General features: G+C 32.5%; 1 protein-coding gene across 6 annotated transcripts; it reads right to left on the reverse strand.

Annotated features, from left to right (window-relative positions):
- Positions 1 to 1,054: 1,054 nt before the first annotated feature.
- On the reverse strand, positions 1,055 to 7,624 carry LOC104886539 (probable E3 ubiquitin-protein ligase RHG1A). 6 transcript variants are annotated; one of them, XR_007271312.2, is made up of 7 exons: positions 6,857 to 7,309; positions 3,671 to 4,885; positions 3,532 to 3,582; positions 3,344 to 3,442; positions 2,994 to 3,140; positions 1,659 to 1,809; positions 1,343 to 1,483 (listed from the first exon to the last, which is right to left on the reverse strand). XR_007271312.2 is itself a non-coding variant. In XM_010670988.4 (6 exons), the coding sequence occupies exons 2-6, from the start codon at positions 4,859 to 4,861 to the stop codon at positions 1,331 to 1,333; spliced, it is 1,641 nt and encodes a 546-aa protein (XP_010669290.1). In that variant the 5' UTR covers positions 4,862 to 4,885; positions 7,321 to 7,624; the 3' UTR covers positions 1,055 to 1,330. The 6 variants fall into 6 exon arrangements, 5 of the variants coding, with proteins under 5 accessions (XP_010669290.1, XP_010669289.1, XP_048495022.1 ...); XM_010670988.4 differs by lacking the exons at positions 1,659 to 1,809; positions 6,857 to 7,309 and adding an exon at positions 7,321 to 7,624 and having other exon boundaries at positions 1,055 to 1,483; XM_010670987.3 differs by lacking the exon at positions 1,659 to 1,809 and having other exon boundaries at positions 1,055 to 1,483; positions 6,857 to 7,305.
- Positions 7,625 to 17,436: the final 9,812 nt, after the last annotated feature.

Genomic DNA, 17,436 nt, shown 5'->3' on the forward strand with positions numbered 1-17,436 from the left:
AAAAAGAAACGAATATAATACTCCTTAATGTGAGGCAAACACAATAATATTTAAGTGTGAGGATGTTTATGATTAATTAGTAGAAATACTATTGTGAACTGTTGTCCGTAACACTTTTGTCCTAAATACATAGCATCTAGGAGTAATATAGTAGTTGCGGTGGAAACCTTTGTACTCCAAAGACTAATATAGTGAAGTTTCGTCCTTAGAGATCGGGAACATGGTTATTCCCCTAATTTAAGAGTGGTTTTTCATGTAAAATTATTGTGTGTTATTTTTGTTAATTATTCATACTTTACAATTCTTCTGGTTATTGTGTGTATTTGTTACTCATCTCCCTTTATAGTTCTGTTTTTATTTTATTTTTTACAGGTAAGATGAAGATCATTAACCGAACCTTTATTATAAGGTTGGAATGAGGACTCCAACCAATTAGACCAATTCCTTTTTTTTTTATCTCGTTTGTTTAATTTTACACATCAATACATATCTTAGACCATATCTTTAATTAATTATTAATAAAAATACAAAAAATTAATATTCCAAAAGGACACAAGAATATGGTATTATGTTATAGTACAAAAGTAACTGAACATGATCAAAATTTTCTAATTTTGACAAAAATATTCTAAATGAACAAGAAAAAAACTACGAATCAAGTGCATACCAAAGAACTGATGCATTCTAAGATTTTAGAGGAATTTTCCACCTTCAAATGACATGTTTCAAAAGCATTTCCCAACTTCGCATGTCTGTCACATTGGTTTTATGACACCCTAAACGCTGAATTATGCATCAAATTTTAAACTAAACTCTTAACAGCAACTTCCAACTTTCCGAAGAAGTTGCTTGGGCTATGTTTGACAATACTAGCGAAGAAATAACATAAGACGTACGTAAAACTGATAAGGTAGGCAACTGAAATTGATAAGGTGTTGAGGGTAATGAGTTAACTAAAACTGATAAAGCTGCCAATTGAAAGTTGTCTGAAATTTTTCACAAGCAGAAGGTAATCAACAAGAAGTTGAAAAACGCAAACAGTAGTGACAACAAATAAGAGAAGAAATTTTGAGGAGAGGGATTTATATATACTTGAGAATCTGTTTATGTAAAATAAGTGAAGTGAACCTGTTCCCATAATGGAGCCTCTAACAGCTCGAGCATTATTAGTTGGCACATAGAAGAGAAATTATATGTACAAATAAGGAAAAAGAAAAAAGTAACCAAATGACTATCTATAGAAACATCAAATTTCTGATGAAGAAATAAAAATCGACAGATTGCGGTCTGTACAAACTGGAAAAAAAAGGGAAGAATATAACAGCGAAGTTCAGGGAGGCGGAGTTGCTGAAGTTGAAGGTGATGCAGAAGCCTTGCAGATAGGGCACCAGTTCTTGAGCCTCAACCATTGATTTATACATTCAATGTGGTAGCTGTGATCACAACTCAATCTTCCTACTTCTTCCCCGCCACCATATTCTTCCTGCATTGAGCATTTTATTCAAATTACAGTCATCAGTTAATTCAGTTTTTTAGAAAATATGATGAGGAAAGAAGTTTCATTATGCAATTACTTATTTTATGCACGTATTTTCAATCACAGAACATAATATAACAAAGAAAAGAACAGGCCAGACTTAATCCTCACTATATAATACCTTTTACCCATGTATCATGGGAACGGTTAAAGTTTCAGAAACTGATTTGTTCCGAAAACGAGAAAACCTCAGGTCCCGGCTGTTACCGGGCTTCATGGGAAATCTCAGGTTCCAAGCCACTTCAGTGCTTTGTAGCGACTCTAACCACTGCCTAGGGCAATGTAAATGAGGAGGCTTTAGATGATGAGTGCAGCCTTACCCACAGAACTGTAAGTGCAGCCTTACCCACAGAACTGTAAGTGGCCCTTCTCACTCAGGCTTACTACTGCAAGCAAATTGTTAACACTCGATCCAAAATACTAGTGTTTGATGTCAAAGAAGTTGAAAACAGTTTATTGAGACATCTGAAATTAGGCCATAAGAACAGACATAATAGACCCTCAAGTGTCTTTGAAGAATCAAATAGCCTCCAGCCTATTTAAAAGAAAAAAGCAAATAAATGAATAGGCCACACTTAATCCTCATCATATAATACCTTTAACCCATGTATCATGGGAACAATTGGGGTTCCAGAAACAGATTTGTTCCAGAAACAAGATATCTCAGGTTCCAAGCCGTTTCAGTGCTTTGTAGCGACTCTAACCACCGCCTAGGGAAAGGTAAGTGTGAGGAGGCTTTAGATGATGAGTCCAGCCTTACCCACAAAACTGTAAGTGGCTCTTCTCACTCAGGCTTGCTACTGCAAGCAAATTGTTAACACTAGATCCAAAATGCAAGTGTCCGATGTCAAAAAAGTTGAAAGAAGTTATAGACATCTGAAATAAGGCCATAAGAAAAGACATAATAGACCCTCAACTGTCTTTGAAGAATTGAATAGGCCTCCATCCCCCACTCGGAAACAAAATGCCATAGGTGAAGTATCAAAAATAGTTTCAATCAATAAGAATCAATTTCTGCTCAGTAAAAATCAGTAAACTGCATGTAGGAGAAGAAAACACTAAGAATCAATTTCAATCAGTAAGAATCAGCTCAATTCAGTGAAATCAGTAAAGTACATAGAAATAAGAATTAGAAAAAAGAAATCAAGTTTAAATTTGTAAAACTAAGTTTGGGTTTGTTAAAAATAATGTCAGTTCATTCAAAATCAGGTGAAGGGAACAGGCCTTGATCACACTAAAACTACCTACAACTACAAGACATCTTTTTTTTTTTTTTGAAGGGACCTAAAAGGCACCTAATCATTTAGTCTTTTGCAAACTACTCACACAAGTTCAAGAAACATGTAGTTTTTCTAATAACTAGATTTCTGTAATATTGCCTCCCAATAAATTAGATGATCACACTTCAACGAATAAATGGGAAGGGAAATGTATAAAAAGGTTGTTGGTGGGAAACCTGGCATATGCTGCATTTGATATCATGCTCATCCTCTCTACAATCTGCAACACCCTGGTAGATGTTCCTTTTAAGACACTTGGCCAAATCATCTTCTGGCACGGCTGTACTTACAGTTCCCATGCTCTCTTCTAAAGCTAATAGTTCCTGTTCAGATAGAAAACACATGGTTCTCATCACAAAATCACAAACAACAATATTTTTAATTATTAATGATCGACAGCTGCCAATATATTCAGGTTTCTCTATTGAAGGCTTCTTTGAATTTTTAGTAACGCAAAGATGCCAAAGAAATAGAATATATTATTAGGTTTATACATAAATCCTACAGTGTAATCTGGCACTCATACCTCATATGACATATTATCAATATCCAGCCTCATGTCCCTGTGCTGATCATGAAAAGAAAGTCCTCCTAGGAAAAGATTAGTCTCCAGAACAAGCAATTGCTGCAAAAAAGGGTGAAAGTAGTGAGAAAAGGAAGCTCTGAAGATGCTTACAATATAGTTTCCGATAAACAGATTCAACCATAAATTACCTCGTAGGTTGGATCTTCTTCTTGTTCAATTCTCTCTAGCGCTAATAACATCTGCGTGATCCCAAATATCAATATCTAAAACAATCAATTTCAAAATAACACAAAACGTGGCAACATGAGAATAGTGTCTATACATTACCTCTGCAATCCCATCTAAGTTGTACTGTCTTAAGGTATCACGGTTCATAAAAGAGCGAGCAATGCCAGCTTCATAGGGATCAATAGACCTACTAGGCCGCATATGTTCACTACCGCCACCTGGTCTATTATAAGAACTTAAAGAACCAGCTGGAGTTCGGCCAGAGAACTGATTTTCCAAACTAAAATCAGTTCCTCCAGTTGATGACTCGGGTAGAGGTGAAGATGGGTTCCTCAGGGGTGACTCAACCAATGGTAATCTATCCCGGGTATCCTGATTTGAAAGCCTTGTTCTAGCAACAGATCTCCGACTCCTAACAGACGTGACATCGTTATTCCCAGGACTCGAGCTTCTGGTACGCCTTGTATCAGATATTGATATTCCACGATTTGGATAGTCATTCCTCCTATCATCTTGGGTAGCCCCATTAATTTTCTTACCTCGCACAGGTAAACTACTCTCAGCTTCACCATTTCTCTTCCTACAACCTGTGTCCCTCTTCTTACTGAGACTTGATTCAGCAGACTGCGGAGAACCTGATGGAACAACGTCAGAGATTGAGTTACATTTTAATTGTCGCAGATTATACCTGCTAGCACTAGCACCACCACCACCACCATTTCTTTGCCCTTGGTTGGTTTTATTTAAAGAAAATGAAGCAGAACTTGCAGCAGAATCTTGGCGCCCCAACCCAAACCTCTGAGTATTTCTGTTTGCCAATCTGTTAGAGGGTCCCGAACTGGAACTCCCAGCTTCAGATGATGAAGCTTCAACGGAATCATGATCTTCTGGCTCGGGCTGAACCCTTATCCGGGTCTTTCCAGAGACTTCCTCGGATTCATCTTGAAGACTGCACATTTCTGAATCAGTGTCAAGATTAGAAGGCAGTTTCTTCTTCCGGTCTGAAAGAGATTTTTTAAAAGGACTAGGAGAAGACAGAGTTCTGGATGAACTTCCAATGGTTTCTTTTCCTTGAGCAGATGAACGGAAAGGAGTTTTTGGAGATTTGACTTTACTCGGAGAGCTAACTTTAGCATCCTTCACTGAATTCAATTTGCTGCCACATCCAACTCGGCTGCAAACCTGAACATTCCGATCTTTGTTGTTCTCCGCTGAGTCCCTTAAAACAAGGCTAGGCCCTCTCCTGGAGATAGCAAGACCAGAAGATTTTCTATTGGAATATTCATCCATGAGTAGATTTACAAAGTTTCAGTTCTGCAGAATAATATGGAAATTATTTTAGGTATTCTACTTTATTGACTATGATGATACAAGGTAAATGTAAATTTTAGCTAACAGAAAAGATGCATAATAGGGATTCAAACCCACAGAAAAAACACAAGGTACTTCTAAGTTTTAAAGCACAGGTATATAGCAAAACATCAGAATCTGACACATTCAGGAAAGTTCACACATGTCACATATGTAAACTATGTTTACAATTAGTTGCAATTACCAAACATCAAAACTCGTGCCTCTGCAAGCCGGAAAAAGTGAAAATATATTTTCTCATGAAGCACATACATATAGCCTTGTGGCAGATGCTAAACATGGGGTGCCCCAAATTCCCTTGTCAACTATAAGATCCTACTCTCAAGTCTAACGCATAGAACATGTAGCTTTTGATACAAATACAAGAATATATCCAATTACACTGTACCAGAATTGAAATCATAGCACCACAAAAAAGAAAAAAGAATTAAGTCATAGTATAGGAATATTCTAATTGAAACCCCATGGTTACAAATTCATCAGCGACGTCAGGGTAATCTATCAATCCAAAACGATGGTTGATGATATCAGACAAAAGGTACCCCCAAAAGAATTTTAGGAAAAGTCAGATAGCCACCACAAACCAGCCGATCTCAGATTACAGGTCTCACCAGAACCCATAAAATGAAAAGGAACCAACTACCAAGCAAGCAACTCCACTTTTTATCATTTCTCAATTTATCAAGCCTGTTCCATCATACAGAACTCGATTCTACTTTGGTTATGAAACAAGACGTCTCAGGTACAACAAGCCTTAACAAGAAACAACACATATTAACATAAAATTCATTAGTAGCAATTGAATGAAAGAAGTCCTCCTTTTCAACCCAGCTCACACTCCAGTCAAAACTATCCCAAATGACTCAATAATCATAAAAGGCGTTATCTAGTTTATGAATACAAAAATAATCTAATAGTCTTTCACATAGGTGGTAAGAAATAAGATCAAAGAACAACTATTTTCTTAACATATCCAATTCATGACCACTTAGAAAGATAAAGCCACAAATAGTTCATTCAAAAACACATTTCTCCAATCTCTCCTCTCATATGCTCGGTACTCGAACAGGTGAAAGGTAAAGGGTATCAACAGCAACAACATCAAAACTCAAAATTACCCCAATGCTAAGATGTAGATAACCTTATTTCTATAATAACAGAAAGGCCCTAAAGATAGAACGCGATTGTTTATGGAAAATCAATGCATCGACTTGTTTCCCTAACTCTTACTTCCAATAGCAACAGCAACAAACACCCAGAGCACCGACTTGTGCCCCTAACTCTTACTTCCAACAACAACAACAGCAACAACAAACACCAAGAGCACAAGGTTTCCACCAAATCATGTCGAATTTGTGCAACCTCAACTCAACAGGCTATTTCTAATATCCATAAAAACCTTCAAAAGCTTGTAAAGTAACACTAATTTTGTAGAAGTATAATCAATAGGAAATCACATGATAAATAATCTTAACTCACACCAGAAAAAATTCCTACACAGATGAAAATCTTTTGGTACTTAAATTTCTAAAAACAGACAACACGCCAAATCAAATACTACTATTCACATCATAAAGTTACACTACGCAATTATAGAAACCTCCCACCAAAAGATTTTCTGACATGCAACAAACACAAAAAGCACCCATATCAATAAACACAATCAAACTCCATAAATATGTATTACAAATTCCAATCAAAATATACCTCAAAGGAATAAAAGGATAAACAAACAGTAAATCATTAATTAAGCACCTCTAAATTCTCATCAGTGATTATAAACAACAAACAAATAACACAATTAACTCTTGACAAAAACAAAAATTATCTCAAATTCTTTTGATCATATCTGATCATCTTAATCTTAAAAATTAACCAAACTAAGAATAGAACATAAGAGGGAAAAAAACCCACAATAGTCAGCGACCCAAAAAAGAGGCGGCCTTCCTTCACTTTCTCTCTCTAACTCTCACCTTTATTGAAGGACAGGTAAAGAACCTTTCTTTGAACAATTCTCAGAAACTTTTTTTTTTCTTTTATCATGAATATTTATTTATAAAGTATGAATTCCATATATGACCAACACTACTTTTATCCGCAACTTAAGGGGCTTACAAAACTCCACAACCTTAAAAAAATTCTCCAAATTACAAACAAAAATACATCAAAACCACAAAAAAATAGGAAAAAATAAAAAATCAAACAACACCCATTTCACTAAATTCTAAAATTTCATTAAAGAAGTAATTTTTACAGCTCAAGGTGTTAAAAAAGTCCGGATTTTTTTCACAAAATGATAAAAAAAGTCCGGATTTTTTCACTGCCCATATTAAAAAAGGTGGAGAAAATGAAATTACAGGGAAATAAAAAGGACCCACCTCCAGAAAAACTAGCTGGATTATACAAGAAAAGAGAATATGAAAGAATTTTATTTATAATGATTGAGATGAATTTCTGGGTATTTTTTTTGGATGATTGAAATATTTTGTGTTGTAGTTAGTATTAATTTTGTTTAGTAGAAGAAGGTGGATAGCAAAAATTGCGTGTAATATAGAGAGACGCACAAAGAAAGAAGAGAGAGAAAGAGTGAGACGTGTGATGTAAGATCCAAGGCTAAACCAAGAAAAGGAAGAAATTGGGTTTCTTTCAAATACCAAAAGAATATGGGGTTTGGTGAAATTACAGCCGTCAGATGTTGATTGAAGTCAATTATCAACGGCTTTTGAATGCTTATTACGTCATTTTTAAGAACCGAAAGATGGATAATACTTCTGGTTTTACGCCATAGCCATATGCTTTTATATATTATATGTGGATGGAAATATTATTAATTATCATGATAATTGATAATATGATATTAATAAGATAGAAGTATATCGTGTTTTTAAGGAGAAATTAGATATTGGGTCCGGACGATGTTGCGTGTAAACTATTAATATAAGAGTATGATTTATAGTTTATCACAAACTTTTATATGAGGCTGGCCACATTTATAACCTTCTGTGTGGCCTGCCCATATAACAACTTCGGACACGCGGAACGGAGGAAAGCCCATTCCAACTCTCTAAACAAGCGCGCGAAAATTTCAAAATTATTAATTGTAAGGCAGTCCATACTACTAGACAATCCACGTGACTAACTTTTCAGATTTGCTTTTGTAAATGCTCCAGTTTGGCGGTGAGTCACAAATTTTCTTTACTTTCAATTTTTTTTTTTTTTACAAAAAGACAAATTTCAACATTTTAAAATAGTAGTACCTCTGCTTTAAGTTTTGTACTTTTGTTCATGAAACTTGTGGTATCTGTACATTGACAATTTATCATCCTTCTCATTTTATGAGCTAAGCTAATCTAAACATATCGTCGTTGGGTAAAAAAAACAAAAAAACATGTTTGCTTTAAAAAAATCTGAATAAAATGGGATTACTTATATTAATAAAATGATGTGGTGTATGTTAACCTTGTATTTTGTTCACTAAAAATAACTAAAATCTAGATCAAGCAAAGGATTGTTCAAACTAATTAATGAATTTTCAATTTTTCTGTAATATTAAGAATATTATATGAGTAACCTCGTTTAATACTATGAGTAACCTCGTTTAATCTTACGAGTAACCTCGTTTAATCATACGAGTAACCCCAATTGTTCACACAAGTAATCCCCTATTTATTAAAGTAATCTATTTATTACGACAAGTAACCCTCATATATTTTTTCAAATGAGCCATTATATTATAATATTAACCTCATTAGTTAATAAAAATAACCCTAATTAAATGTATGAGTAACCTTATTTATTTGTTCGAGTAACCTCATATGTTCACAAAAGTAACTCTAATTATCATATCATACCTTGAAATGTTTATAGAAAGTAATCATAAGAAAGGTACAAGTAACCCATTAATTAGTTCATAAAAAATATCTCCATTATATATTTAAAATAATCTCATTTATTTATAAAAAGTAAAACGCGTTGCTTTTCAATGCTAAGGTGTTACTTTTAGTGAATTATAGATTACTTTATCGAATGCTAATGAGTTATTTTACTGACACTAGGAATTACTTTTTATAATGTTAAGGGGTTACTTTTACTGAAAGTATAGGTTAGTTTTTGTAACTGTAAGGGGGTTACTTTTACGATAACTAGGGGTTACTTTTACTGAAAGTATAAATTACTTTTTGTGACTGTAAGGGGATTACTTTTACTATAACTAGGGATTACTTTTACTATAATTAGGGGTTATTTTTTGTAACTATAAGGGGATTACTTTTACTATAACTAGTGGTTACTTTTACTATGACTAGGGGTTACTTTTTGTAATGTTAAGGGGTTACTTCTACTAAAAGTAGGTGTTACTTTTGTAATTATAAAGGGTTACTTTTACTGAAATTAGGGGTTACTTTTTAATTGTAAGGGGTTACTTCTATAGTAAATAGAGGTTACTTTTTGTAATTATAAGGGGTTACTTTTGTAATTATAAAAGGTTACTTCTACAATGAATAAGGGTTACTTTTTGTAATTATAAGAGGTTACTTTTACTGAAACTAAGGGTTGCCTTTTGTCATTATAAAAGGTTACTTTTACTGAATTGGAGGTTACTTTTTGTAATTACAAGGGGTTACTTCTACTTTTTGTAATTATAAGGGGTTACTTTTGTAATTATAAAAGGTTATTTCTACAATGAATAGGGGTTACTTTTTGTAATTATAAGAGGTTACTTTTACTGAAACTAAGAGTTGCCTTTTGTCAGTATAAAAGGTTACTTTTACTGAATTGGAAGTTACTTTTTGTAATTATAATGGGTTACTTCTACTGAAACTAGAATTTACTTCTTTTGATACTATGAGTTAGTTTTTCTAAAATAGGGGTTATTTTTATTGAAATTAGGGGTTCCTTTATCTAAAATTAGGCGATGTCTTTGGATATCACCATTAAATTAAGACCTAATCAACTCAACTCTTACAATTATTGCAAAATCAATTTGATAACAGAGGACAATCGATTCGATCCAGATCAGAAATCTTCTTCCATTACATCCAGAGGAAACATAAAATATCAAAAAAAAGAGAGTAAGTGCTTAAGAAACAAAAAGAATGCAAAATTTAATAAGAGCAAGAAAATAATCGAAACCTCGCTATCATGGGTAACAATGGAGGTGCTTATATTAAGGGAACACTTTTAATATAAGGTCTGTGAAGGGCACCTTAGAGGGAAAAAATGAAAATAAAATGAGATATATTTTGATTATAAACTTATGATTCATGCCTAATAAAATTCAAAGAGTCATACTATTGGGCACACCTGTCAAAATTCAAGAACACTGTAGAAATATTCTTGGAAGATTGAAATGACACACCAACAATAAGAAAAACACACCAAAACGAAGGATTTACATCTGGATCATAAACAAGTCTGAAAGAGCCTATGACAACTAAATAAATCCGATTGAAGAGGATATTTAAGAGCGTTTTGTTATTTTTCTGATTAGGAAAGAGGGCAAATTAAAAATGAAAACGTCTGAAATCGGGTCAAATAAATCTCCTGAAAATGGAGCATAGAAGATGAAGGAAGAGAGAGAAATGCAGAAGTGAGTTCAATGGAGGTTGGTTGATAGAAATGGGGAAGTAGTAGTTGGTTCTTCATCAGTGAGAATGGAAGACAAATGAAAATATAGGGTGAAAATGGAAGACAATGAAGCTACGGAAGATGCAGGAGTTATAGGGAGGAGTGAGGAAGGAAAATGAAGCGTGGCCACACCGTTTTGTTCCGTGTGGCATGTTGTACAAAAAACGGACTGATAGTTTATAAGTTCATATAAGAATAAATAAGATAAGATTGTCTGTTAACTTATCTTCACTCGTTTTAGGAAAAAAAGAATAAGATAAGATCAAATAAGATTTTATAAGATCTTATAAGATAAGATAAGACAAAATAAATTGAATAGAATACATGCAGATTTGAGATATGCATATAAAAAGTTTTAAAATGATAAGATTATAAATTGACTTGTAATTTTGTCATAAATTGTTAAGTTGATGAAAGATGATTTTTGGACAATATATTGAGAGCTTATTGTTACTCGTTTATGCGAATATATATCAATATTGATACTTTTAATCAATATTAGTAGAAGTTTACGTTATATATTAGGATTATAATATAATTGGTAATGATATAAAGGAAATTTAATTTCAAATTTTGAATACTGTCATTATTTTTATTTACCAAGTTTTTGTTGAAATGAACATTATTTACCAAGTTTAGTTGATATGGACCTTGATTAAGACTACTAATATTAAATAAATAAGTTCAATATTGAAAAGCTATGTGATAATTAAAAAAATTTGGACCAACCCCACATTGCCAGCTGATCTAATGTTCATTGTCATTCATACTTCTTCGACTTTTTCTTGAGGTTCATACCTTTAATCAAGTAATTAATAATTTAATATAGAACAAGTCCTTAAAAAAGATAATTTAGATGAATGGCTGAATTTAAGACGGATTAGGATTCTTGGATTATGACATTGACATCACATAATATGATAATATTGTGTGAAGTGCACTTTGAAGTTAAAACTAACAGTTTGGGGAAAGATTCTCTCTGAAATTGAGGGTTTTTTTTAGGCCAAATGGCATTTAAAGTATGGACATCTTATAGTACTTTAACTTGACAAGTTTGGTATAAAATGAGTATAATAGTGGGGTTGTGTTCTTCACTCATTTTGTGATTTTGGTGTTAATTATAGCATCAGTCAGTAGTTGTAGTTAGGCCTTGACACCTTGTTGGGGGTGATACAATATAAAAGTTGGTGGAGGTGTTACATGGACTTGTATTAGTGGGTATAAGTGACCAAATCAACTAACACAATATATGTCCCATGTTTGTTTTCACCTAAATTCAACTAAAATAATTTTACGTGATCGATTAAAATTGATTTTGACTGATAAAAATAATTCTATTATTTAGTGTGTTATACTCCCTTCGTTTTCTAAAGATCTTCCCTCTTTTCTATTTAAGTGCGTATCCAAAAATCTTTTTTCTTTTACTTTATTCCTTATTTGGAATTTTTTTTCCCTTTTTACCCTCTCATGTCCCTATCATATGGTCAACTATTACATTATTAATTCAATTTTACTCACTTTCTCTCTCCTACTTTAACCCCTTTTATTTGTTTATTTATCTTAACCCCTTTCTTTCTCCTATTTTACCCACCACATACCCCACATAAATGGATCCTCCTTGGTATCTGTAGGAATAGTAACAAGGAAGATCTTTAGGAAACGAAGGTAGTATTATATTTGTAAAATTAAGTTACTTTTACAAAATAAAAATGATGTCTACTGAATAGGATTACTTTTTTTGTTAAGTTGAAGATCGAAATGAATTCAATGAATTCCTAGGGAGTAATTCTGTTCAATTTATATATATAAAAAAAAAGGATTATTGAACCAGTAGAATTGAAATGTTGAGCGACTGTATGTTTAAGAGGCAAGTAATATACAATTAATACAAATTTTATATCGAATTAATTATATTAAAACTGAATACAAAGTACAAATTTCAATTGCAATTCTAATAAAATCTCTCTTAATTTATTCATAGGATACCAAAAACAAAATCCTATCACCTTCACCTTTTATTGTGGCCTTGTTTGGTAAATAGTAAAAAGCTAATGCAATCAGCTAATACAATGAGGGAATATATAATACAATCAATTAATACAATCAACTTAAAATAAATACCGCTATTATTGTCAAATAGGGCCTATGTTGTTCTAGATGCATCAATTTTTCTTTTAGCTTCTTGCATTATAGTATAATGAGTAAAATAATAACAATAATAACAATAACAAGAACAACAACAACAACAACAACAACAACAACAACAACAACAACAACAACAGTAGTAGTAATAATAAATAATAATAATAATAACAATAATAACAACAACAATAACAATAACAATAAAAATAACAACAACAACAACAACAACAACAACAACAACAACAACAACAACAACAACAACAACAACAACAACAACAACAACAACAACAACAACAACAACAACAACAACAACAACAACAGTAGTAGTAATAATAAATAATAATAATAATAACAATAATAACAACAACAATAACAATAACAATAAAAATAACAAGAACAATAATAACAATAATATATAATAACAATAATAGTAATAATAATAGTTTTGATTGTGCATGTTTATCAATGTACTTTTTTGACCTTAACCATCTTTTATTACATACTTCCTCTGTTTTTTTTATATGATTACACTTTGAATTAATACTATTTACAAATTTATTTTTGACATAGACTATGTATCACTATTATGACAATAAAGAATGATGATATGATTAATTATATGTATACATTCATTAATAGCTTTATCAGTAGTATAATTGACGACTAAAGGTCTGTTTGATTTAACTCATTTTGTCTTGTTTTATCTTATTTTATTTTATCAAAACTTATCTGATCTTATCTTATATTATAAGCTTTTAAATAAGTTAAAATAAGTTGAACAGAATAGACCTAATTAACTAACTTTTGTGAAAGTAGTCCTTCAACAAATGCACACAACATGAAATGATGAAACATATGAGTACTATGGCACATATATAGTTCATGTTTTGCCTTCATTTTCTTTAAAATATTTAAAAAATAATTGGAAAATAAAGCATGATATTGATTTTATATTTCGGGTTCGTCTCATACGTTGAATCTTGAGAAGCTTCAAAACCGAGAACTTTGCTTTATTGTGTGTTATCCAATATAGCTTGTCTGTAAAAGAAGGTTGTAAAATGGACACTTTGCTTTTAGTCAGGAACAAGATCAGATTACAAACTTACTAAGAACTATTAGAAGAATTCAAGTGAATGTTACTTTTACAAACAACTAGCACTCTAGCAGGATGCAACTTGATTTGTTAAATAACTCCCAGAACTTCTCAAAAATGTACATGGAGGTGTGTATAATTGACATAGCCACCTCACGGCTATACTAACCTCCGTTTTTCAATGAGAACATTGATTTAAACTTTCACGTTTGTCAACGTGTAATTTTAATCATTAATATATCTAATTATGTATTTGTAAAAGTTATAAAAAGTTGATATTATAAAATATTCATCGAAACAAATCCAACAATATTGTATATGATCAATTTTATTTTTATATATTAATAAAAAAAATGCAGTCAGAAGTGAGTTATATGAATAGTGCAAAAGTCAAAGTGTTGCACGAAAAATGAAACAGATGAAGTATTTGATAAGCACAACTTCTTGAAAAAGACGGTCTCACATTAGAGCTAATGTGAGACCAACTAATGTCATGCTAATAGTGGAATTAGTTAAGCGCTTGGACCTATTAATTATGCTACTAAAACTATCACATTTCCCCTCAATTTATGTTTTTCTGATAATTAGTTATCGTTTCCAAGTAAATAGTTATGGTTCTGTGCAAATATTTATATTTGTCAAGTTAATAGTTATGGTTTTAGTTATTAGTAAATGTTTACACGTTATTAGTTATAGTCTTCATGTTATTGGTTATAGTTGTGGTTCTCGGTAAATGGTTATATTTTTAAGGTTTTAATAATAATAATGTTTTTAGTTGTTAGTAATTATTTACATGTTATGAGTTAATAGTTTCATATTGTTAGTTATGATTTTCGAGATAAAATATGGTCTTGAATGGATAATAAATAGTTGTGAGTTGCTTATTATTTGTTATGATTTTCGGGTTAATATTTATTATTTTTTATCTTTGATAAGATGGTTAGAAAACAATTTTTCTTTCTCTACGCCAGAAAGAGAGCAATCTTTCTCGTCAAAACAATACATCATAGATACTTTATCATCATGGATAATTCTTTCTGGGTGGGAGAATGCTGAATAGGAAATTCCTTATATTTACTGTTTCTGTCAAGAAATTAAGAGATTGTGATATGTTGAGAGACTTGATGTGGACCCGTAGAAGATACGTCAGAGTTCCGTTATCCGTACGTCGGAATCCTGCAAACAAGGTTAGCCTACCCCAAGGGTGGTCCCGAGATCGCTCCTCTTTGATATATGAGATACCGCTATTTATAGAGAATGAGACCTCCAATAAATAAGGGTATTTTAGTCAATTCCAGCTGATGGGGAATTGTCTTCCCTAACTATAAGGCGTTGTTTGGTTGTATATAGGAGACTTCCTAGGAAGTTATTTTTTCCATGTATTTGAAATTCCTAGGAAGTGTAAAATTGTGTTTGGTTGATAATGGGAAGTATGGGAAGTTCTACTTACTTAGGGGACCTAGGTAAGTAACTTCCTCCATTTTGGAGGAAGTAGAACTTCCTAGGAAGTGCAAATTCCCATGATTTTGCCAACCAAACAACTTCATATATTTCTATTTCCTAGGAATTCGCACTTCCCATGATTTGTTTTGTCAACCAAACAATGTCTAAAGATATTTTTAATAACTTTGTTATAAGTGGGCTGGTCCAAGAAATGGACCCAAACATTTACAATATAATTTGCTGCTTGGTCGACCTCACCGAAGACATGGTGTAATGAACGACTTTTAAACTTGTGCACAATTTTGAAGGATTTTTTCAACGATATGATATTCTATGATGACTACTAGGGTGTAGCATATACTTTGCTAATGATATTTACGATAATAATATTTTTGCCTTCTACTCTACTCGTTGTAAAACAATTAAACAAACAAACCATTTCATAGACCAATAATTTTTGCTCGAAATGTAGTGATTAATGCCCACATAATAAGCTCAACTAACTATGAAATTATGAATGCATCATCTGATCTTTTCAAAAGAAAACCAGCAGCATCAGAGTTTGTGTTCTAAGATTCATCAAAGTAGAGTTTTTAAAAAGACCATAGATAATGGGAGATTGTCAGGAAACCAAAATCTAAAGATGGGTGTCATAATCATGTGGTAGGAGTATTACTCTAGATCGCTGTCAAAAACTTGTTCTTGACGATCAAAGATGTCTTGGTCTAGTGCTTAAGATTGAGGTGCTGTGAACGATAGGTCACAGGTTCGAATCCCCCACCCCTTCTTTGTACTTTGTACCGCCTTCGTGGCTCATATGGATAAAAAAAAAACTTATTCTTGACTGTAATATTATTATATATAGTCTCTATTATCATTTGTAGTGAGAACAGATAAACTTGCCAAGAGAAGATGGTCAACATCAAACTTGAACGATGTCTTTGATCAGGGAAATGATGTCAGATGCTATAATTGATTGAATTATATTATGTCATTTTATTGCTACAAGTCCACTAAAATAGTTGTAATTAAAAAAAATACTTATTAAAAAGTGGAAGAAGGATATGGATATCAACTAATCAACTAATCAACTAATCAACTAATGCTAAGATTACATTTTGTGACATGGCGTCTCATAAAATTAAGGAACCTGTGTTAAATTAAATATTTTTGGTGAATAAAAAGAGGTGGGAGAGTCATTAATGGTCTTTTTTGGAGAATAGGAGGAGAATAAACACCAAATAAAAATTTCTTTAAGTTTGCATCCAACATTACACTCTATAAAATTAAAAAGGAATAGTAATTAGAGTGAGGTTTTTTTCCCCTTTAGAAGGACAACTAATAGAATTGGGACCCCTTATATTTTGGGGGCTCTGTGCAGTTGCTCACCCTGTACATGACCTTACCCGCCTTTGTTTCGTGAGTTCGTGAGAGAAGGGCTTAGCAGTTAGAGTAATAACTAATAACTTAATAAGTACTGATTTGAATTTTGAAGAGTAAAAAAGACCTATAGCTAATTATCTAATACTCAGTTTTCTGATGGTTGTTTCTATTCGACTTTTATTTTATTTAAATAACATACTATATTTTAACTATTTTTTTGTTAATATGTAAAAGTAAATATATTAGACAATGTTGTTCGATTTATTTAGATGTACATTTTTGAAATATCTAAATATATTATCAATATTTAATGATTGATAATTAAAGATGTTAATGGTCAAAGTCGTCCGTCAACAAAGGTAAAAATCAAAATGAAACCACAATTCGAATTTGTCGCGATCGGTGTGGGGTTTGGATGGACCTCCTAACTCCTAAGTTAGTTCACTTTGTGTGGCTTGTATGCAGGGAAAGTATGGCTGTCACATAGATCTTATTTAGGAGATATATAGCCCATAATAAGTTGTTTTCATGTTGTGGGGTGGAAGTGGAATCAATAAACCATGTTCTCTTTGAAGAGAGCAGTAGGCACACCACTATGGTAGCCGAGGCTCTTGCTGGTTCAGTGGCGACGAAGCTTAGCTTGGCGGGCTAGTAAGATGGGGAAAGGTGAAGTGAGGGAGATAATGATCGTAGCCAGGGTCGGGACTATGAAGGCACCTGGGTGGCCACGGCCCCGCCAAAAAATATAAAATAATTTTTGTTCTCGTTTTGTCAAGCATACAGTACGATAAAATAAATTCCCGCTCGT

The sequence above is a fragment of the Beta vulgaris genome, chromosome 2, assembly GCF_026745355.1.
Source record: "Beta vulgaris subsp. vulgaris cultivar EL10 chromosome 2, EL10.2, whole genome shotgun sequence".
Taxonomy (NCBI): domain Eukaryota; kingdom Viridiplantae; phylum Streptophyta; class Magnoliopsida; order Caryophyllales; family Amaranthaceae; genus Beta; species Beta vulgaris.